This window comes from Carettochelys insculpta, chromosome 1 (genome assembly GCF_033958435.1).
Source record: "Carettochelys insculpta isolate YL-2023 chromosome 1, ASM3395843v1, whole genome shotgun sequence".
Lineage (NCBI taxonomy): Eukaryota > Metazoa > Chordata > Testudines > Carettochelyidae > Carettochelys > Carettochelys insculpta.
The window spans coordinates 189092732-189116349 of NC_134137.1; the positions used below are offsets into that span (position 1 = coordinate 189092732).

At 44.4% G+C, this 23618-nt stretch overlaps 1 protein-coding gene across 1 annotated transcript in view; it reads right to left on the minus strand.

The window, feature by feature from the left end:
* Positions 1-199, minus strand: part of NCAM2 (neural cell adhesion molecule 2) — a 591660-nt gene extending 591461 nt beyond the window's left edge. Inside the window, exon 1 of the mRNA XM_074983463.1 lies at positions 21-199. Within this exon, the coding sequence (XP_074839564.1) occupies positions 21-72 (52 nt within the window). The 5' untranslated portion in view covers positions 73-199. The remainder of the gene's footprint in view (positions 1-20) is intronic.
* Positions 200-23618: the final 23419 nt, after the last annotated feature.

Below are 23618 nucleotides of genomic sequence, written 5' to 3' on the forward strand. Positions count from 1 at the left end.
CAGGGAAGCCGCGCTCCTACCTTGCCCGCTACTGAGGAGCAATCCGAGCAGGTACAGGGAGAGGCGGCTCATGTTCAGGAGCTCACGCTGGTGGACAGTTCCCAAGTTGGAGGTGCGGAGCACAGGAAAACCCAGCCGCCGCCGCCGCCGCCGCCGCCGCCGCCGCAGCTCTGGCTGCAGCTCCCCGCTCGCGCACACAGCCCGGGCAGCGCCGCTCGCCAAGTGACTGCAAGCGCCGCGCCGCGCCGCACTATATCAGGGAGGCAGTGGAGGAGGAGGCGGGGAGGCGACCAGGATGGGGGGTGTGTATCCCTCCGCGCTCTCTCACACGCGCGCGTACACACACACACCGGCGGGGATCCCTCCGCCGCTCAGCAGGCCGCCGCTGGTGCTGCCGCCGAACGCCCGGCCCCGCGGGCTGGTGCAGCCGGGCGGGAGGCGCGCGGCGTTCTGGCCCCGGTGAGCAACAGCCGCAGTGGGCTGAGGTAGCTCCCCGGACCGGGGGTTGCACAGGCGCTGCCAGAAGGGCTTGTGCCGCTCACCTGCCGGCTTCGGGCCAGCGCCTGCGGCCGTCGGGCTGGGCGTGCGGGGCAGAGCTGGGGGCATCGGAGCGGGGGGGCGCGAAGGCGTTGGGGGGCGGAGTACTCCGCGCTCCGTGCTGTGCACAGTAATCATCAGCTGGGGCTTGTCTCTTGTGCGCTCTACAACAGGGCAGTGCTATTGGGCGATGGGAAGTATGGGGGCTTTAAAACAGCACAGCTCTCTACACCTGTTCGTTTACTGGGCTAGCAAATTGCCTGCTTGGATTTTTTTTAATCAGCAAAGAAAAGGGCGGGGGGGTCACTATGCTCTGTACAATCTGATTGGAAACCAGTCCACACTACATCTTGCAGCTTGAATTGTCCACCGTTCCTGATACTACAGTCCTGCAGGCTCATGACAGACCTTGCTTTAGAAAGAGCCCGCTTAAAAAAAAAGGGCGGGGGGGAGGTATATTTAGCCAGAATGACTTTGAAAAGGTAAAAATCATCCTGTTCTTCACTGAACTTTGGTCAGGTTAGCCTCTTGCACACGCATGTCACCTTACCCCACTCTCTGATTCACAGTGGGAGACAGAAGCAGATTTATTTTGACAGGGAGCTATGCTATGCAGTTAACAAAACTAGTCCAGATTATTGTTTCCATAGTATTTGGGATCTTTTTTCCTTCAATGTTTTTATGGGAGGGGGGGTCGTTTACAGAAATCGAACCTGAAGTGACATGAGAAATATTTTTGGCTGACGCTTGCTGGGAAATGTTCCTAAAAATTGGAGCTGCAGGGGGAAAAAATCATATCATTAGCCAAACCGTGCTGGTCACAACAAGAAATATAATAAAAAAAGGGCTGTCTTTAGTGGATGACATTTAGTAGCCTCAGATATATATTCAGATAATATTAATGGAGAAAAAAGTGAGACACTTGTGGTCAGTGGTTAATATTTACTATATAAATCAAATATGTGATTATTTCAAGGATATGGTAGGCTAACCTGCTCTTTAGGGGGAAAGTTTTTGTGGCATACATTACAAAATGAAAAAGAAGCTGCTTCTTGCACAATAAAAATGAGCTTAGTGTCTGTGATTAGTAAGAAATATGGGAGAAGCCAAAATATGGCAGGTTCAGAAGCCTTTGATTTAAATAGGCTATGGATCTAAGCCAAGACTAAGAGGACAGACTCACATTGATTCCAAAGGATTTTGGGCCCTGATGTAGGACAGCACTTCAGCATATGCTAAATCCATATTTATGTGTCTTCCCAAATAGGAATGTCTTCCTGAAACTCAGTCTTCGTGACCAGCTAGAAAACTAGACTTTGACAAGACAAACTGGAAAGATAGTGAAATATTTTTTTAGATAAAATTATGCAAGAGGAGGGGAAAGTTACTGCACAAGTCAAGAACCCTCCTGCATTAAGCAGATTGGATTCCATTGCCAAATTAGTTTTACTGTTGGTAATAATTTTATTTTGAAAACACCTCTAGGCAGCAGAAACTTGATACTTACCAGAACTATGGTTCTGAATATTGGAAAACAGCAACCATTAGAGAAACAAGACCAGAAATTAAAGCACCAAAATAGACAGTACACACAGCTTAATGGCCAAACTTTAACAAAGAGATCAATACAATATATTGGAGAGTCATGTAACACATAACTTTTAACTTTAACATAGCAAGAAAATCATACATGTACGTCATACTGGTCATTTACAAAATGTTGCTGAGGACTATAATAAAAACACTACACTACAAAATGAGATAGGAGTAGAATGGTCACAAATTTCAGTTGGAATACCCCAATTGTTAAGATAAAATTGTGATCATGTATAGGTTCACAAAATCACCCATTTTTTACGCTTCCACTTATAAACCTTTTAAGAGTTTCTCCATCAGTGCTGCATCCAAGTGTACAGTTGCTGCTGCACTGCCCTAGGTTTAGAACATAATTTTCAAAGTCTGGCTCTTTACCCTGATATGGGTACTAACATACATTTTTTCTGAAGCACCAGACTGCTCAGATATGGGCTGTTTGAACAAACAGAGGTAAAAAGATGAGGGATGGCTCCATTTTAACTGAAGCAACGTCTACAATGAGGTAAGATGTGACAGAATATCACTCAGAACTTGTGGGGAAAAAAGACTAGAAGGGAATATCAGATGATCATGCCTGTTACAACTCCTTTCTAGGTAGTTTTTGATGATCACGACATTGTACTCAATGAACAAAAATTTGAAATTTAAATCTAAATCAATATTAATGCCCCTGTAGTGACTGCCATTCCTTAGATAAAATATGTACTTTTCCTTCAAGAGAATGGAACATACTGGAACAACCACATGTGGGTCTTTTACATAATCATACCACAATAAGGATTTATTTTCTGAATAAGAATGCCTGCATAGGAAGTGTTCTGATATAAACCATGCAACTGTTTATAACTGCATGCATCCTAGTCTCCATAATTAGTATCGAAAATAGCTTCGATGTTCAAAGTCAATGTTGATGTGTCACCCACAACGTTTAAGGAACAAAACAGCAGTCATCAGGGAAAATTAATACGAAGGGAAAAGGTCATTGTCATGACTTAGAGGTAGACATTAGTAAATCCATATAGTATTATTTATTATCTGTGTTATCATGCACTTAGGAGTCCTAGGCACAGACCAGGGATTGTGTACTGGACAAAAACAAAAAGAAGTTAATACATTCATCTAATTTGCCACAAAGGTGATAAGTGTTACAAGACAGAACACAACCAGTAACACACTTCTGAAACTGAGATATTATCATTTATTAGAGAGTAGCAAGGGAGTCTAGGAAAGCCGTGAATTTTGAATACTCAAAAATTTATTAAATCATATCCTAGATGCTTAATACAAGGATGGTTAGTTATAATATTGTAAAGCAAAGATGGGGGGAAATGTCAGGCGCTCAACTTTGACACCTTTGTTCAGGCTGGTTGGTACCTCTGTAGTTAAGTGGTCCCATGAATTTCAATTACAGTGAAGCGATTTGAAAGCTCATAATCAGCACAATAAGTGGGAGTAGCAGAATTATGCCTTGAATGTATGGAGGTAGAACTGCAGGTGATACAACTTGTCACAGTTTTATTGACTGGTAAACGTTCTCAAAGCTTCCTTTAAGTCACTGGAGTTATAAAAGTTTACATTGTCCCTTAGTTTGTAAACTCTATGGCCACTTCCACACTACCAAGATCTTTCGAAAGAAGCCCTTCCAGCAGACCTCTTGTGAAAGAACTTTCGAAAGAGTGCAACCACACACAAAAAAAGTGGATCAAAAGAGTGATGTGCTCTTTTGAAAGACAGCATCCACACCGCCCCCGCTCTCTTGAAAGAACGGGCCAGGGATTGAAAAATCAGGTCCCATGAGGACTACTCTTTTGAAAGAACGTTTCTGCAGAGTGTCTATGCACATTTTCTTTCCAAAGAAGCTTTAGAAAAAGCATTCTTCCTGACGTGGGAATGGAAGAGTGCTTTCAAAAAGAGCCCCACATTCTTTTGATTTACTTTCGAAAGAATGCTTTTTGTATGTAGATGTTCCGCGAGATCTTTTGAAAGAGCCCTTTTCTTTCAAAAATTTTTTCAAAAGAACTTGCTAGTGTAGATGCAGCCTATGGGTATGTATGCACAGCAGCCTTATTCAACATAAGAGCTGCGTCTACACGTGCACGCTACTTCGAAGTAGCGGCACCAACTTCGAAATAGCGCCCGTCGCGTCTACACGCGTCGGGCGCTATTTCGAAGTTAACTTCGACGTTAGGCGGCGAGACGTCGAAGTCGCTAACCTCATGAGGAGATAGGAATAGCGCCCTACTTCGACGTTCAACGTCGAAGTAGGGACCGTGTAGACGATCCGCGTCCCGCAACGTCGAAATTGCTGGGTCCTCCATGGCAGCCATCAGCTGGGGGGTTGAGAGATGCTCTCTCTCCAGCCCCTGCGGGGCTCTATGGTCACCGTGGGCAGCAGCCCTTAGCCCAGGGCTTCTGGCTGCTTCTGCGGCAGCTGGGGATCTATGCTGCAGGCACAGGGTCTGCAACCAGTTGTCAGCTCTGTGTATCTTGTGTTGTTTAGTGCAACTGTGTCTGGGAGGGGCCCTTTAAGGGAGCGGCTGGCTGTTGAGTCCACCCTGTGGCCCTGTCTGCAGCTGTGCCTGGCATCCCTATTTCGATGTGTGCTACTTTGACGTGTAGACGTTCCCTCGCTGCGCCTATTTCGATGTTGGGCTGAGCAACGTCGAAGTTGAACATCGACGTTGCCGGCCCTGGAGGACGTGTAGACGTTATTCATCAAAATAGACTATTTCGATGTTGGCTGCACGTGTAGACGTAGCTAAGGTGTTTGGAAAGATCTATTCTGGAATAACTTGTTTCAAAATAAAACTGCTACACTCAAAGGCCGTTTCTACACAGGCCACTTTTTTCAAAAGTGGTATGGTAATACATGGCCCGAAATATGCTAAAGAGGCATGGATGCAAATTCCCCGTGCCTCACTAGCATACGGTCATGTGATTTGGAGCCCAGAAGACCGTTCTTCTGGACTCCAAAATGCCATGTAGAAGCATGGCCCCAGGGAAGCTTCCAGAAGGAAGTCCTTCTTCCGGAGGCCCCTTCTTCCCAAAAATTTTTGGGAAGAAGGGGCCTCCGGAAGAAGGACTTACTTCCAGAAGACCCCCCCGGGGGCTGCGCTTCTAAACGGCGTTTTGGAGTCTGGAAGAATGGTCTGCTGAACTCCAAATCACGTGACCGTATGCTAATGAGGTGCAGGGAATTTGCATCTGCACCTCACTAGCATATTTCAGGCCGTGTATTACCATGCCACCTTTGAAGAAAGTGGCCTATGTAGAAACAGCCAAAAGGTGCATCTATGCTAGCCAGCTGCTTGTGATGGCCAGCACCCAGACAAGTCAGGAGCCCCAAGGCCCCCCACTCCAAGCATGTTCAGGGGTCCACCCGGGAGGGAGAAGAAAGTGAGCCCCCTCCTGGACTGAGCATGAGCTCCGGGACGTGCTGGGCCTCTGGTAGGAGGAGGAGGTGCTCTGGGTCATGGGCACAAAGCAGAGGAAAGCTGCCACTTTCACCTGGCTGGCCAAAAGCCTGAGCTCGTGGGGTCACCCTGCCTGCACTCCTGACCAAGTCAGGAGCAAGATGAAGGAGTTGCAGCAGAGTTACACCTGGGCTTGGGACTTGTCCAGCTGGTCAGGGGCTGCTGCCACTTTGTGCCCCTTCTACCGGGAGCTCTGAAGGCTTCTGGGCCCCCAGGACACATCCTCCCTGCTTGTCATCCTCAATACATCAGTCAAGGAGCCACAGCCCACAGATGGTGAGGGACCAGGACCACTGGACAGCCTCACCGCATCAGGGCCAGGGCCAGAGCCAGAGCCGGAGCCGCAGCCAGCAGCAACCGGGGAGTGGTCAAGTGAGGAGGGGAACCTCGTGGTAAACATCCCCTCCTGCACCTCCAGCCAGGCCTCAGCCAGCTGGGTATCCCCTGACCTCGGTTGTGGACCCTCAGATATGTACCCAACAGGGCACACACCCTGAGTCACGGGGTGGGGGGACTCCATACCTGCCTGTGGGCCCCCCACACCCTCAGCAGACCCTAGCTGGCTATGGCCCAGCTGGGCTGTGGCACAACTGCCAGTGCCCTACAGCACCCACTACCATGAACAGTGCTGTGCCCCACCCCTAGAGGGAGGAGTTGTGGGGGCTGACAACACAAGGGGGCCGCCCACAGGGGGATGGGGTCACGGGCCACCAGGCAGGGGTTGGTACTCACAACCTGTCCCTTTCTTCCTACCTCTTTCCGCAGCTGTGCCATCCAAGGCCCAGGAGAACATCGCACCCTCCATCATCCTGGACAGTCCCCGGAAGTGAGGGACCACAACCTGACAGAACCACCCCAGCACCAGGGCATCCCTGCTCCCTGAGGGGCCAATGGGGAAGGGGAAGACCACCACATCACCATCTCAGTCTAGCAGCAGGTGGAGCTGGCAGAGCAGCGCCTCTGCTTTTGAGGAGGGGGAGGCCACCTGGTGCCAAGTGGCCTGGGGAGAATTTATGGGAGCGTTCTGGGACTTGGTGGCCAAGTTCAGGGAGCTGCTAGGCTGGATGCTCCTTCCCACTGCCCCCCTACTGCTCCCCCTGCTGTCCCTTCTGTAGCCCCTTCCACTGTCCCACCCACCAGCCCCCCAGGAGGGGCCCTTCTGTGCCTGATTGCCAGGCTGGGGCTAATCCCTGGCCCTACCTCCCTGTTCTCTCTGCCCCCTCCAAGCCCTGCTGGGGATCCCAGACCAAGGGGGATGCAGGTTCTGGGGCCGGCATGGGTTGCAGCCTTCCACCCCTGTCTTGGAGTAATGGGCCCCCAGGTAGGCCACCCGGGTCCCTCTCCCCCTGTAAATAGTTCTCCCTCTCCTGATGTAAATATTTTGCTCCTCTCCTGTAAATATTTAATATATTTATGTTATGCACATATGACATTAGGCACCCTTTTCTTGGTGCTGAATACAACTGTTTATTTTTTCCACATCCCCACATAATGAGTGCTTAGTGTGGGGGCAATGTGCAGTAGGTGGTGATGGGGGGCGGTGCATAGGGTGGAGGGGATTTTGCAGTGGACATGCTGGGGGTGGCAGTGGCGGCACTCAACAGGGCCCCTGGGTGAAGTACTCACACAGGGCCTTCCGGATGTGGAACTCCCTTGTAGTGGGCCTCTCGGTTTGGAGCCACAGCTGGCTGCGGGTAACCTGGGCTGGACTTGGCTGCCCCTCACCATATAAAGGCCTCCCTCTTGCTCTCTGCAAAATTATGGACCCTGCAGCAGATGCCCGCTACCTGGGGTATATTGAGGATGCCCACATCCAGGCATGCCAGGAGGCAGCACCACTGGCCCTTGAGTTGCCTGAAGTTGCGCTCAACCTTGTTGCTGTTGTGGTTGAGCTGGGTGTTGAAGCACTCCTGGCTGGGGGTGGGGTAGCCCATGTAGAGGTACATGAGCCGGGGCTGGAGTGGATATGCCTCATTGGCCACCAGGCAGAGGGGCACTGTGTTGTCCCCCAGTGAGCTCTTCCTCTGGGGGATGTAGGTCCTTTCCTCCAGCCAGTGGCACAGGCCTGAATTGTGGAACACCCACGCATCATGGGCGCAGCTGGACCAACACACATATGTGTCCTGTAACCAGCTCTGGCTGTCCACCATGGCCTGCAGGACCACAGAGTTGTAGCCTTTTCAGTTGATGTACTGTCCTCTGCTGTGCTCCAGAGTGCGGGTGGGTATATGGGTCCTGTTGAGGGCCCTGAAGCAATTTGGGAACCCAAGTGCTGCAAAGCCCATGACGGCTGCATCCAGGTCCCCAGTGAAGATCATCTGCTGGGAGCATTGTGTAAAGGGCACGCACCAGCTGCAGTGGGGCAGATCTGTGCACCCATGAGGGTGTGCAGGGCATGCCAGGCCCTGCAACAACCCCACCCAGGTCCCAGCCTGGCCCCTGGCCCTACCTGTGCCCCCTGTCCCAGGCTCCCACCCTGGTGGGTGCGTGGTCTGGGCCTCCTTACCTCCATCACAACAGCCCAGACTGTGGTCTTGCCCACACCAAATTAGTGTCTCACAGAGCGATAGCTGTCTGGAGTGGCCAGCTTCCAGGCAGCTATCACTACCCTCTTCTCCACATCTGGGTGTCCAGCCTCAGCGTGGGGCACAGCCAATGGCAGAACTTGAGGAATGTCTGCCACCATATTCAGAAATTCCAGAGCCTCCAGTCATTGTCTCACTGCCCCATGACGAGGTACTCCCACCATTGGCAGTTAGTGTGGTGGCTCCAGAGGTGGCAGAGCACCTGGTGGGGGGCACCAAAGGAGCTGAGGGTCTGGGGCATCCCCCGCCTGCCCCTGGGCAGCAGCCAGCAGGTTTTCCAGCTGCTGCTGGTTCATGTTCTGTCCTGTGGGCACTGTGTCTGTGGGACGGGTAGCAGCTCTGCAGGTCTCATGCTGTGCAGGCCGAAGGTGTTGGTGAAGGGCCCTTTAAAGGAGAGGCTGGCTGCAGCCCCAGAAGAGCTTTGCTGCCATGTGGCCCCCTCCACAGAATTTACTGGCCCTTCCTTTTGAAAAAGAACTTGGGTAAGTGTAGATACTGTCTTTTGAAAGGCAGGATGACCCCTTTCGAAAAGGTGGATGGCCCTTTTGATAGCACAAATCGATGGCTCCAGCCCCTGGCTATGTGTAAACACTCCCTCTGGAAAGGGCATCTTTTGAGTCCTCGTTTTTGAAAGGTGCCCTTTCGAAAACATGCTCTAGTGTAGGTGTAGCTATTTTGAAATAGAGCATCTAGACACAAGAGATCCTATTTCAAAACAGAGCCATTGGATACACTATGGCTTATCAAAATAGGCTCTATTCCCAATCTACAGATCCCCTGTTTCAAAACAAGTAATTTGAAATAGGAGCTAGTCCTCATGGAGGCCATGGCTACACTAGGCCCCGCCTTTTGTAAGGGGTATTCTAATGAGCCACTTCGGCAGATGTGAATGACACACTGCCATGAATATGCAGCACCTCATTAGCATAATGATGGCCACACGCGTTTTGAAAGTGCCGCTTTCAAAAGCTTGCCTCCCGTGTAGACAGGGGCCTTTAGAAAGCATCTCCCGGACTTTGAATGCTCCTTCTTCCCAAAACCAAATGGGAAGATGGGGCTTTCAGTATCAGGGGGTCCTTTTGAAAAACCTCTGTTCACAGGGGCTGTGTGTGTTTCGAAACCGGCTGAAATCCCTCATTATCATGCCCCTTCTGAAAGGAAGGGGCTAATGTAGACATGGCCATATTGTGTAGATGCTAGCAAATTTATTTCAAAATAAGGGCTGTTGTTTCAAAATAGCTTTGTTGTGTTAACTTACCCTATGGGACATAGACCTTATTGTCAAAACTTTCACTTGCTATTTCAATAATAATGTTGACATTTAAAAACATTATTTGATGCATGCATATATTACAAAAATATATTTAAATACTATAACTAAAAGCTGCTGATAACTTTGGTGTGGGTAGTTATATAGAATTGTTATATAGAATTGTTGGGTTACTTATTCACATTCCAGTTCCTAAGACAAACAAGCAGCTAGTGTTGCCTATGTGTCTCCTACAGCCTGAAATTTTCAGAAGATATCTTGAAAATCAGTTAGTACCTCTTGTACCATACCTGGTTGGCAATGATTAGAAAAGAAACCATTGCATTTTTACTGCTAAAAAACCTTGTATTTAGAAATGTAAATAAATAATTGTAAACAAGTCAAAATGTCCTAGAATAAATGTCTAACACTTTAATAGATGAGAATGAAATCAAGTCTTCTTTTCTTGTTTTAAACACGCAGTTTATTTCTCTTTGTAGGAAACTGTCTTCTTCAAACATTTTGACTAAATTTCTGAAGTGTTTGTGAGCCAAATTGCTGATCTTCAACAAAGTAAGCAATTATCCCAAATCTGATGCTTTCATATATTGAAAACACAATAAGAAAGCACTAACATAAATTATACAACTGTGAACAATAGTATTACAATCACGAGGAAATGAAGTACAATAAACAAGAGACAGTTTCTTAAGTATTTGCACAATGGTTATGTTTCAAGTTCTTAACATTTTACAAAGATTTTCATAAAGATCTAAAATTACCACCATTTAGATTAAAACTTTATGGGCAACAGTAAGTTAAAATGATAACATAGTTGTCATTATATTTAAATTCTCCCTAAATAAAGAATTCCCCTTTCAGCAAGAGAAACTTAAATGGTTTGGAAATTATCCCAAAACATGAAGAGTCTTCAGGCTCCCATTGTGGAGATAATTGTCTATTTTATTCCTGCAATGGAACACAGGAAAGTGGGTATGTTTTAATAATGTTGCCCAGCTAAACTACTGGTTAATACTGAGTGACAGTGAAGCTGTTTTAAAGTACATTGTACTAGTTATGATACTATACAAAACACTTTATTCACGCTAGGAAAGTAAAGTCCCATTTCGTTTTTCAACTGATTAAATGGGAGGGTTGCCAGGGCTGGGGAGGTTGCGGATGGAGAAGTGGTTCTGCTCTAGCTTGGCTGGGACACAGCAGCCCACTGCACTGCAGACAGGGGCTGCTCCAGCTGGGCAGAGCACACCCCTACCAGTGACACGTCTTGGGGCACTGTGGATCAGCGCTGCTATGGCCAGGCTGGAGTGCTCCCTGCCCATGGCAGGCCCCAAGTGACTGGAACAATTCCTTGCTTGCTCCATCCCTCACCAGTTAACTGTAACGGGTAAGCCTCTTTCATCTGGAGTGAGGCTTACTGGTTAGCCAGCTAACCATTAACATTCCTAACACACAAGAATTAATAATATACTGCATTTACACGGCACAAGAAACTAGTTACCTCCTTTTTAATTTGAGTGGCTAGTCAACGTTCCAAGTCCTTTCAGGTGGACATAGAAAAAGAGTCTGGTATTTTCTCTGATGAAGTGTTACTTATTTGCAATGGCTGTACCAAGTCCTGCTTCTCTAAATGCAGGAGGAACCAATAACAAAGGAACAGCCAACCGCTGTCCAAAAAATCTCTTGTTCTAGCTCTCACACTGTTGCTACTTGACTTTCTTCTATCTCTGAGTTTCTCTGTGTTTTCAACACATCTCTCACGCTCACTCACTCACTTTCTTTCACACATCCACATGCACATACATACACAGCCTTACTAAACGTCTACACATGCCCTACTTCGACGTTGAATGTCGAAGTAGGGTGCTATTCCTAGCGATTTCGATGTCTCGCTGCCTAATGTTGATTTCAAAGTCGAAATAGCACACGGCACGTATAGACGCAGCACGTGCTATTTCGACATTTTGCCGGCTACTTCGAAGTAGCTGGCTAGTGTAGACACACCCATTTTGTAATAGGTTCTACTCCCTGTGTAAACCTATTTTGAAATAGACACCATTCCTCATGCACTGAGGTTTACCGCTCATTTGTGTTGTGTCATGTAGATGCTAGCAAAGTTCATTATTACTCCTCATTGTTTTAGCTCTCATTATCTCAGACCACAATTGCATGATGTGAAACAGTGATAGCAATAAACTTTCCTGATGACATTAACAGCCTTTATATATAAAAATGTGTTAAAACCATACAACAGTCACACATTCCTAGGAAGGTCTTTTGCAATTACAACATCTCAAAATACGTAGAAGAACATGTCCAAAACCAAATAAGTGCAGAAAACAGTGGAAGCGCAGCACAAACCCATTATTGTTAAATGTCCCCTTGGTTCTCCTTTTCCCTTTGCCCCCATTTTCCATTCACTTGGGCTGTGGCCACACTTGGCCAAAACTTCGAAATGGCCATGCTAATGGCCAAATCGAAAAATATTAACGAGGCATGCTGTCGGCCACAGCACTTCAAAAGTGTTGGTTTCAAAAGCGCATGGCTCAGCACGGGTACATGGAGGTCCTTTTTGAAAGGACCCCACACATTTTGAAATTCCCTTATTCCTCTCAGCGTGCTAATGCTAGTGAGGCACTGAATATTCATTTTAGTGCCTCATTAGTATTCATCAATTTGGCCTGTAACATGGCCATTTCGAAGTTATGGCCAACCGTGGCCACAGGTGTGGAGTCAGGGTGGAGGATGAGGGTATCTACAGGAGCAGGAGTTCTAGAAAGAAGGCTGCATAGGGTTGACTTGCCCTGCCTTGGTACTCATGGGCCGTTTGTACACAGGCCACTTTCTAAGTGGCATGGTAATACATGACCCAAAATATGCTAATAAGGCACGGATGCAAGTTCCCCATGCCTCATTAGCATACGGTCACGTGATTTGGAGTCCGGAAGACCGTTCTTCCAGACTCCAAAATGCCATTTAGAAGCACGGCCCCGGGGGAGCTTCCAGAAGAAAGTCCTTCTTCCAGAGGCCCTTTCTTCCCAAGAATGGTGTTCCGGACTCCAAATCACGTGACTGTATGCTAATGAGGCATGGGAATTTGCATCTGCACCTCATTAGCATATTTCCGGCCGTGTATTACCATGCCACTTTCAGAGAAAGTGGCCTGTGTAGAAATGGCCAAAATGTGCTCTTTTGATCTGAACTTGAAAGCATGCCACACTTTTTCCAGTGGCCCTCTTCCTCTCCCAGATGAGGAAGAGGCCCTTTTTCTGAAAGATCCTTTCAGAAAAAAAGCATGTGTAGACATCCCAGGGTCTCTTTTTTCAAAAGAGCAGTCCTCATAGGGCCAGAGTTTTTGATCCATGGCCCATTCTTTTGAAAGTGTGACGGCTGTGTTGACACTGTCTATCAAGAGAACAGATTGAGCTTTCAGTCTACTTTTTTGTGTGTAGATGTGCTCTTTCAAAAGAAGCTTTTTTCTGAAGAGATCTTCCAGAAGAGCTTATTTCAAAAGCTCACTGTATATGTAGCCTTAGAATCCAGAGACTTAGACTGTAGAAGAGCTTTTTTTATTTAAGCAAGATAAAATTTTGGACCTAATATACTTTATTAAATATATTTCCAAAAGTATGGTCTGAGTTTAATTGTGGGAACAGATTTAAACATGAGTGGTTTTATCTACTTATAGGCATAAATAAGCTATTGGGGAGTGAACTGCTCAAATTTAGAGAAAGTGCACATTTTTGTGGGCATAAATCTGGCTTGCAAATAGAGAAGTTGGACTGGGAACTTCTAAAAATTCACTGTATCAGCCCTCATCTTGCAAGATATTACACATGGGTAGAGCCCTTCATCTTGCAGAGCCCAATTGAAGCTCTGGGGGATGTAAAGGTCTATATACATAGAGCAATTTGAAAGATAGGGGCCTTAATGACATTTCAAAGAATTGTCTCTAGTTGCATTTTCTTATGGTCTCAAACCTCTACGAGCAGGCTGGGAAGCAATTATTTCTATGATTAAAAAACAACCAAAACCAAAACACACAAAAGGCAAAAAAAGAATTATTTATGCCATTGTTACTAAGAAGCTAGTGAATGTATTGGGTAAAATCCTGGTCTCATTGAATTCCCATTGGCTTCAAAGGAGTCAGGAGTTCACCCATTGTCATTTAATCACACCATTTTACCAATATTACATTAGAAAACATACTTAGAAAATATATCCCAACACTAAGCACCTAGCTCTTTTCTATTTTATGCTGATTCATTCTTAAGATATCAAAGGGACTCAAATACTTCCTAAATTTTCTTCTTCCTTAATATTTATGCCAGTTTTAATTTATCCATTGGTTGTAGTCATATCTCTGTAAATTAGTATATATTGTTTTAAATTAATTATTTGAAGTGAGTTCCTGTTTACGAGATATCTCAAAGATTTAGTAATAAATAGTTATTATTCTTGATACATCAGAAGTGCCGTAAGGGAAAACAAATTCTTCCTAAGAGGGTCTCAATGAGCTCTGCAAAATGATATGTATCTGCAAGTGAAGAAACAATTTTTCAGTGAAAAAATACTTTGTATTATACACTTATCCTCTATAGTATAAGATATTTTCAACCTGACTCAGGATAATAGTCAGAACATCCTGACATTTGCTAACTCAACTGATGTTTACAGTATTATAAAACAAGTTCATTATTCACATAAATTCAGGAAACCTTTCTATGAAAGGGATAAATCTATTGGCTGTAGTTAAGGAGAAGAAAGTATATTTTAGGGTTGTTACATAATGGCCGTGTCTACACTAGCCCCAAACTTCAAAATGGCCATGCAAATGGCCATTTTGAAGTTTACTAATGAAGCGCTGAAATACATATTCAGCACCTCATTAGCATGCGGGCGGCCGCGGCGCTTCGAAATTGACGCAGCTCGCTGCTACACGGCTCATCCAGACGGGGCTCCTTTTCGAAAGGACCCCGCCTACTTCAAAGTCCTCTTCAAAGTCTCATGAGCAGATAGGAATAAGGGGACTTCGAAGTAGGCAAGGTCCTTTCGAAAAGGAGCCCCGTCTGGATGAGCCACGCGGTGGCGAGCCACGTCAATTTCGAAGCGCCGCGGCTGCCTGCATGCTAATGAGGCGCTGAATATGTATTTCAGCGCTTCATTAGTAAACTTCAAAATGGTCATTTGCATGCCCATTTCGAAGTTTGGGGCTAGTGTAGACTTAGCCAATAAAATGTACTTAGCATAGGTTAAACAACTTTACAAAATAGAGAAGATCCATATGTGAACTTGCTATGTACAGAGCAATGGACCTTTTGGTATATGCATGGTGGTTAAGAAAAAAACAGCCAAACTAATTATTAGGGTATATAAAATGAGTGTATTAGCATGCAACATCTTAGCATGCCACTTCTGAAGGAAGTGGCCCGTCTAGAAACGGCCAAAAATAGATTTCAAAATACCACTTTGCTTTTTCAAAGTACAGCCTTTATACATATAGGCCTTGTGTACACTGCCCCTTCCTTTTGAAAGAGGCATGTAAATGCAGCAGTTCAAAATGCTAATGAGGCACTGATATGAATATTCAGCACCTCATTTGTATAATGTTGGGCACACGCCACATTAAAAGTGCTGATTTCAAAATGCTAACGAGCCGTGGAAATGGGGTTCCTTCAAGAGGAAGCCCCGCTTTCAAAAGCACGCTTCATCCTAATTTTTTTCAGGAAGATGGGTGCTTTCAAAAGTTGGACTTCCTTTTGAAGAAGTCCCATATACATGGCTAGTTTGCATTTCAAAAGCAGCACTTTTGAGGTGGCTGCCACTATACAAATGAGGAGCTGAATATTTATATCAGTGGCCTATTAGCATTTTCAAACCACTGCATTTACATGCCGCTTCCAAAAGGGAGGGGCAGTGTAGACACGACCATAGAATCTATTTTGAAATAAAGCCATTGGATTTATGATGGCTTATTTCAAAGTAGGCTCTATTCCTTGGCCATTTCTACAGAGGCCACTTCTTTCCTTCCTACAGAGAGTGAAAGATGCTAATGAGGCACAGATGCAAATTCCCTATGCCTCATTAGCATAATGTCATGTGATTTGGAGTCTGGAAGACTGTTCTTCTGGACTCCAAAACACCATGTAGAAGCGCAGCCCCTGGGGAGGAAGAGGCCTCTGGAAGAAGCACGTCCTTCTGGACGTCCCCCCGGGGCCGTGCTTCTATATGGCATCTTGGAGTATGGAAGAATGGTCTTCCAGACTCCAAATCATGTGACGTTATGATAATGAAGCATGGGGAATTTCCATCCATGCCTTATTAGCATCTTTCGCTCCATGTATTAGCATGCCACTTCCAAAGGAAGTGGCCTGTGTAGAAACGGCCCCTGTCTCAACTGTACCTATTTTGAAATAGCTCTTTTGAAATAAGCACTATCCCTTGTGAGCTGGGCTGCATCTACACTATATTCTCTTTTCGGAATGCAAATGCAGATGAGTGCAACTGAAGATGTAAATGAAATGCTGATTTTCAAATCTCACACTTCCTTTGCATACTCTGATGTGATCACATTTTCAGAAGTGATTTTTTGAAAAAAATATCAGCCGTATAGACGGGGCTCCTTCAAAAAACATTTTTGAAAGAATCCTTCTTCCTGAAACAAAATAAGAGAAAGGGTTCTTTTGAAAGCATTTTTTTTTCCTGAAGGAACCCCCATGTACATGACGATTGCATCAGAATATGCAAATGAAGCGTGAGATTTGTAAGTCAGCAGTTCATTTGCCTTTTGAATCACACTCACTTACATTCCCCTTCAGAAAGGAAAATGTAGTGTAGATGCAGCCCTGAGGTTTACCCATTTCAAAATAAGCCAACTGCCATTTTGAAATAACTTTGCTGTGTAGATCTACCCTAACACAGGAGGTCAGACTAGATTATCACAGTGTTCTCTTCTGGCCTTATAAGTCTATGAAAAAATTATGAATATATACTTCTGTGACTAGCTCCACCGTAATATTTTTAAAGCACATAAGGCATATGAGACTAGTCGTTTATACAAGGTTTGAAATGGCATAAAGAAGTGAGAAAAGGTTAGTGAAAGGCAAATCCCTTACTTAATAATAAAATAGAAAACAACAGAAGGATTTAGGACTTACTCGAAGGGATGTGAGAGAGTTAGTCAACAAACAGTAGGGAAGAACATTCCAGATCTCTTGGCCCTCAAAGGCAAAGGCCCTTCCTCCAACTTTCTCAATATTTTAGTGAAGTATAGTGTAGGTATCCCATCCCTCAGTTACCAGTGCCATGATGGATAAGTCTGACAGTCCTGAGGACTGCAGGAGGCTTTTATACTACAATTACAATGTAGAATTCCATTTGCTGAACAACAGGCAGCCTCTCTGAAATTCTGAATGCCACCAACTCTCACAGGGAAGAATTTCTGAGCCATTGTACTGTTATTTTCTCCACATGTGGATTTCAAGAATAGCTTCAAATAGGGACATTGCTGTCATCTAACTTGGTGGGAGACAGTGGTAGTCTAGGTAAGATTATAACCATTCCATAGTTTTACATTCTGAATTTGAGTCCTTTTTCCCTAACTATTGTCATTGCCAATTCCTGCTACTGTTTGTCTCCCACCTCTACAAAATGTAATATTCAGGCTCAGGAATTATCTACCCTTGAAATTCTACACCAACAGACAAGTATCAAAGAGGTAGCCGTGTTAGTGTGTATCTTCGAGAACAAGAAGTCCTGTGGTAGCTTATAGACTAACAAATACTTTGGAACATAAGATTTCATGGGTAAAGACCCACTTCATCAGACGTCTTCATCTGGTGAAGTGGGTCTTTGCCCATGAAAGCTTATACTCCAAAATATCTGTTCGTCTATAAGGTGCCACAGGACTTCTTATAACACCAACAGAGCTGCACGGCTGTGAAGCACTTCAGTGAAGACACTGTCAGTGCTGATGGGAGGGCTTCTCAAATCCGTGTAGGAAGTACATCATCCCAAGAGATTGTACCTACATAAAGCAAAGAATCCTTCCTACTTCCAAATGCTGGGACTGAGATGAGCTTGACTGCAACATTCAGGGGCATTAATTTTATATGTCCATCACCAACATAGTTAAACCAATTTCATTTTGTAGAGTAGACCAGGCCTTAACTGAGACATTTTATTTTGGCTCACTTTGCCTCCTCCTTTTCAAAAAAGTCCTCCAGTGGTCACAGGAACTGATACTAGAGGAACATTGTTTTTCAGATGTGCAAAAGGAGTCTGGCTTTAAAAAAATGCTAACAAACTCTTAACAAAATCTTGAAGTTTGCTAAACAAGTCAGAAAAATGTATAGAAATGGCACTATGCATCATTATAAGCATATATTTCACATAGGGCCTGCTGAACAGATCTTTCCTTTTATTGAACATATTTCCCGATAAAAATAATAGATTATACATATCTTTTATTTTATGTTACTGTAGTACAATAAAAAGCCACATTATCCAGCATTTTGACAACCGGCACTGTCACCTAACAGCATTTGACCCAGTACTGGCTGCCTGGCCAGGGGCCATGGAGCAGAGTTGGCTACAAGATGCCTGATAGTGGCTGGCTGCTGTGGTGCTGGTACAGTTGGTCTGACTGCTGTGGGGCTGGCTGTCAGCTGCAACAGGGCTGGCAGAACAGGACTGGTTGCCAGCAACCCAGGGCTGGCTGTTAGGGGCCTGTGGCCCTGTTTAACTTTTCAGAAAATTTGGTTATCTGACAATCCCTGTTCCCTAAGATTACTGGATAATCAAGCTTCTACTGCAACTAGATTTTTTTCCCACTTTGGGAAACATTTCCTAAAATTACATTGGCCAGATTCTTCAAATCTTTATACTCAGCTGTGGGTTTAGGCAAAAAAAAATAAATCATTTTGAAAAAGTAAAGCAGCAGGGGTGTGTCTACACTTGCATTCTTCTTTTGACAGGGATATGCACATGAGATATATTGAAAATGCAAATGAGGTATAAATCTGCATATTTGACACATCATTTACATATTCTAATTTTGAAAGAGCTTCTTTCGAAAGAAGAAAGCCAGTGTAGATGCTGCTCTTTCAAAAGCAAGCCCATCTTCAAAAGTATCCTTCTTCTCTTTATTTAATGGAAAGAAAGATTCTTTCGCAGATAGGGTTTACTTTCGAAAGAGCAGTGTCTACACTGGCTTTCTTCTTTCAAAAGAAGCTCTTTCGAAATTAGAATATGCCAATGAGATGAGGAATATGCAAATTTATTTCTCGTTTGCATTTTTGATACACCTCATTTGCATACCTATTTCAAAGGAGGAATTCAAGTGTAGACGCACCCCAGGTGTTTCCATGCTGTCATCTTGCTCTATATATTATAAAGCATAGCTACCCAATATTTGCAAGAATGAATTTGACTCTACATTGATTTGATGATATTGTTCTTTGAAAATGGATGCTCAGCACTTCTGAAACATGAGGATACTTAAATGCCTAAATGATAATTTAGAAGTCTAACTTCCTGTGCCTGAATTTGCAGATTTGGGCAATTTCTTTTATGTAAATAGTTTGTCATCCAGAATTCTTTAGGCATCAGGGCTTGTGCTTAAATAACACTATTTTCTGAAGAACATTATAGCTGTGTCTACACTTGCATTCCTCTTTCGAAAGAGGTATGCAAATGAGGTACATTGAAAATGCAAATGAGGTAAAATTGGCATATCTGACATCTCATTTGCATATTCTTATTTCAAAATAGCTTCTTTTGAAATAAAAAAAACAGTGTATACACTGCTCTTTCGAAAGTAAGCCCCAGCTTCGAAAGAATCCTTCTTCCCTTGTTTTGTGGGAAAATTAGGGCTTGAGCCAGAAAAATATTTATCCACATGGGCAACTCTTGGTACAACTTGAGCAGCATGATTTAGAAGTGTAATTCTGATTGCCTACGACAGTATCTCTGTGCTCTATTCCCTCAGTGTTATGCATGATGAATTCTCTCAGGCTGTGGCACACAAGGGCCTTTTCTCCACAGGCCACTTTCTCCGAAAGTGGCATGGTAATACACAGCCCGAAATATGCTAATAAGGCATGGATGCAAATTCCCCACACCTCATTAGCATACTGTCACGTGATTTGGAGTCCGGAAGACGTGTTCTTCTGGACTCCAAAATGCCGTTTAGAAGCATGGCCCTGGGGGAGCTTCTGGAAGGAAGTCCTTCTTCCGGAGGCCCCTTTTTCCCAAAAATTTTTGGGAAGAAGGGACCTCCGAAAGAAGGACTTCCTTCCAGAAGCTTTCCCGGGGCCTTGCTTCTAAACGGCATTTTGGAGTCCAGAAGAACGGTCTTCCGGACTCCAAATCACGTGACAGTATGCTAATGAGGTGCGGGGAATTTGCATCCATGCCTTATTAGCATATTTCGGGCTGTGTATTACCATGCCACTTTCAGAGAAAGTGGCCTGTGTAGAAACAGCTAAGCAGAACAGGCTGTTGCCATAATCAGCAAAATGCTGAAAGAAGTAAAACATTTACTGACTGTTGACTCGGTGAGTAACTGCAGTCTGTGAGAAATTTACCTTTTAAAATTTCTTTTGGGCACAAAAATCTGAGTCTGAATTGGCTAGAGGCAAGGTTATAAAAGTGTGTGTGTGTATGTGGTCAGGGAGGAGAAAAATACACATACCTCAGTACATTACTACACCCTTAGCCAATTATTTTTAAACAGTATGTCAACATTACACCAAAGACACAAAATAAGAATGATCAGCATGGAGTCAGAAACAAACTTTTATTTTATTCAATTCTCTTTGTTTAGCATTCAATAATTGTTTGATTGCAAAACATACAATTGTAAGATGTTAGAAATTCTTAAGTGGATTTGCACCCAGTCCTGCTGTGCTGATGTCAGTGGGAGCTCTGCCACTGACTTCAGTGGGCAGAATTGGCTCCTTTGAAGTTTTCTGATGTAGCCTGTATTTGCATCTGGCTAACTGAGTTTCACAAAATACTGTTAATTATCTTAGTTATATGATATTTGAGACATTTTTGAACTATAGGTGTTAAGAAATTATTATTCATTTAAAAATTGGCTGTCTCTCTCTCTCTTCCTGGCTACTTCTACACTTGCCCCTTCTATTGGAGGTGCCATGGTACTGCAGCAATGTGAGGCAGGCTAATGAGACGCTAATGTGCATATCATTGCCTCATTTGCATAATGGCATCCACAGGAATTTCCAGGTGCAGGCTTCAAATTGCAGATTGACAACCTAGGTGAGGGCAGCTTTGAAATCAGCGCCAGTGAAGTGGGGCGCGTATTTCAAAGCTGCCCCGCATCTACACTGTCAATCTGCAATTTGAAGCCTGCACCTGGAAATTCGTGTGGCTGCCATTATGTGAATGAGGCAATGAATATGCATGTTAGAGCCTCATTAGCCTGCTTCGAGCTGCCTCATTACCATGCCACCTCTGACAGGAGGGGCAAGTGTGGAAGCAACCTCTCTCTCTCTCTCTCTCTCTCTCTCTCTGAATTGAAACATAGAAGAAGATTTACTCCCTGTTTGTCAGTAAGTAGGGAGAGTGAAGAGGTGCTGCCCATCAAAAAGATTGCTGGCAAAGTAATATGATTATTTTCTGCATGATTCTTGAACTGTGAAATATCATTCACTTTCCTCTGCACTCACACAAATGTTGCTCAAGTTCCAAACCAGGAAATATTAAGAAAAATAAGTATATATGTGAAAGAGCCTGTCATATAACAGAAGAGATATTCTTATTCTTACCCTCAGAATCTTATTTGAAACTCTGTTCAAAACTTTTACCAATTCTATTTTTCTGATATGTGCTGCTCCTCTGTCTTTTTGATGCATTGGGCCTGAATCTCTTTCATGTCAAGACTTCTTATAATTTGTAGTGTGTTTGCAACTGTATTAGTTCCAGGATATTAGAGAGTCAAGGTAGGTGAGGTATTATCTTTTCTTGGACCAGCTTCTACTGGTGAAAGAGACAAACCTGAAGAAAAGCTCTATGTGACTTCAAAGCTTGTGCCTGTCACCAGTAGAAGATAGTTCAGTAAACGATACTACCTCATCCACATTGTCAATAAAGGCTTTTCAGATTACTTTGGGAACACAGAGAAGCAGTATAGATGGCAGAAATGGCCCCCAGTGAGTACAATCAGTGGAAAGATTCTTCGGCCAGTGTAGAACTGGCAGTGGGTCTCTCAAAGCAGTCCTGCATCTCATGCCTAACTCAGGAGGAAAGGTAAGGTCTTGGCTGGCATAGATGCTGACTCCAGGGGTGCTCATAAGGAAAAATGGTGGGTGTAGAGCACACACTGGTAGCCTGACCCCTCACTTTCCCCCCTTTCCCTAGTGCCTCCCACCTGCTTATGGTCCCAGCTGATCAGCACCTTGTCTTTGCTTCCTGTACCTATCACCCACCACAGTCAGCTGCTTGCAGAGTGCAGGATATACTGGAGGGAGGGGAAAGCAGTGAGGGTGTGTTATGCTGGAGAGAGGAAGTGGAACAGGGCAGGAAGGGGCAGGCTGGGACAGAGGAGGGCCTTTGGGGAAAGGACTGGAATGAAAGTGGAAGCTGAGGCAGAGTCAGGGATTGAGCACACCCCTGGCACATGGGAAAGTTGGCACCTGTGCTAGCTGCAGTGCACTGCACTACAGCTACTCTGCATTTCATGGTTCACAGAAGGAATTGGGAAGCAGATAATAAGTTAGATTAGTCCTTCGACTGCTGTAACATATACTGGAGTCAAAACAAAGCCATTCATTCATATGTGACAAAGCCAATTTTTCTCCCACCACCTCCAGTTTCCAGAAAAAGAGTAACAGACTTACAGCGTTATATGTTGATGTTTATTATATTGTTTTTACATTTGATTTTAAAGTTTATTATAAAGTTATTGCACTGAGCCTCAGCCATGTGCGGGGGAGAGGTTTGGCAAATGCTTACATAATGGCCAGTGATGATTTCTTAGATTTTTCCAGTATGCCTCCTCAAAGCTCAAGGCACTTGTACAAACCATTTTGAAAATACAGACAAAATTTCCCATTGGCCCACAAAGAGAAAGATCAAGAGCTTGTCAGGAACAATTTTGATCAAGGGTGGGTGTAAGGATGTTCAATTTCCCTCCAGAAAAAAAAAAAGAAACTAAGAATACTAACCAGCTGAAATGGAAAGAGATGTAACAAGCAACAGCCGGTTGCACATCCAGTTAGTTTGTATTTTTTATGACAACTTTACAGTTGCAGCTTTTTGTCTCTGGTAAATTAAAAGGGCCAGATCTCACAGGCATGCCATGGAAAAATGTTTATGATGAAAGCAGCTATTCAGAGGGAAGAGTTAGTAAAGACCAGAAAGTTACCAAAGGAAATGTTGTTGGAGAAAAAGCTGCCACTGTGTTTTTAATGCTACCACTATGTGACGATAGAAAATTTAATACATATAGTCTGTGTCATCTGTCACTGTATCAAAGTGTAATAAGTAAATTTTTAGTGGCAGAACTTGGTTTCCTGCATCAGTAGTAGTAGTGCCGTTGTCTCACTATTAGGTAAGTTAGTCAGGAAATGTGATTGATATATAAACCCCACCCAGGACAAGAAAAGGTTAAGGAACTGCTTTGTACTCAGATAGATCTGGAGGAGGAGTTTAAAATGGGAACAGGACAGCTTATTTTTGGACAGATCTTTAACCCAGATGGATTAGAAAAGGATGGATGAAGGCAGAAGTTTCCCTGAGGGAAGGGAGAGCCTGATTCTGATGCTCTCTGAAAGAGAGTCATTCCCTTCTTCCCTGTTGGGTCTTTGCATTTGAATTAATTTCCCTGGCTTTTTATTTATTGACTCCCCTGGAAACGGGGGGACTTTAAAAGTGATTTGGCTACCTGCAAGAAGAGACGAACCACTGCAGTGTGGAGCAAATCTTGCAAGAGATGCTCAGTGGAGACAAAGGCATTATATCACACCAGCCACAAGGACAAAGTAGAGATGAGCCAACTGTTTCAAGTGGAGGCACTTTCTACTACTATCAAAACAAAAAGCAGTCAAGTAGCACTTTAAAGACTGGCAAAATAGTTTATTAGGTGAGCTTTCATGGGACAGACCCACTTCTTCAGACCATAGCCAGACCAGAAGAGAC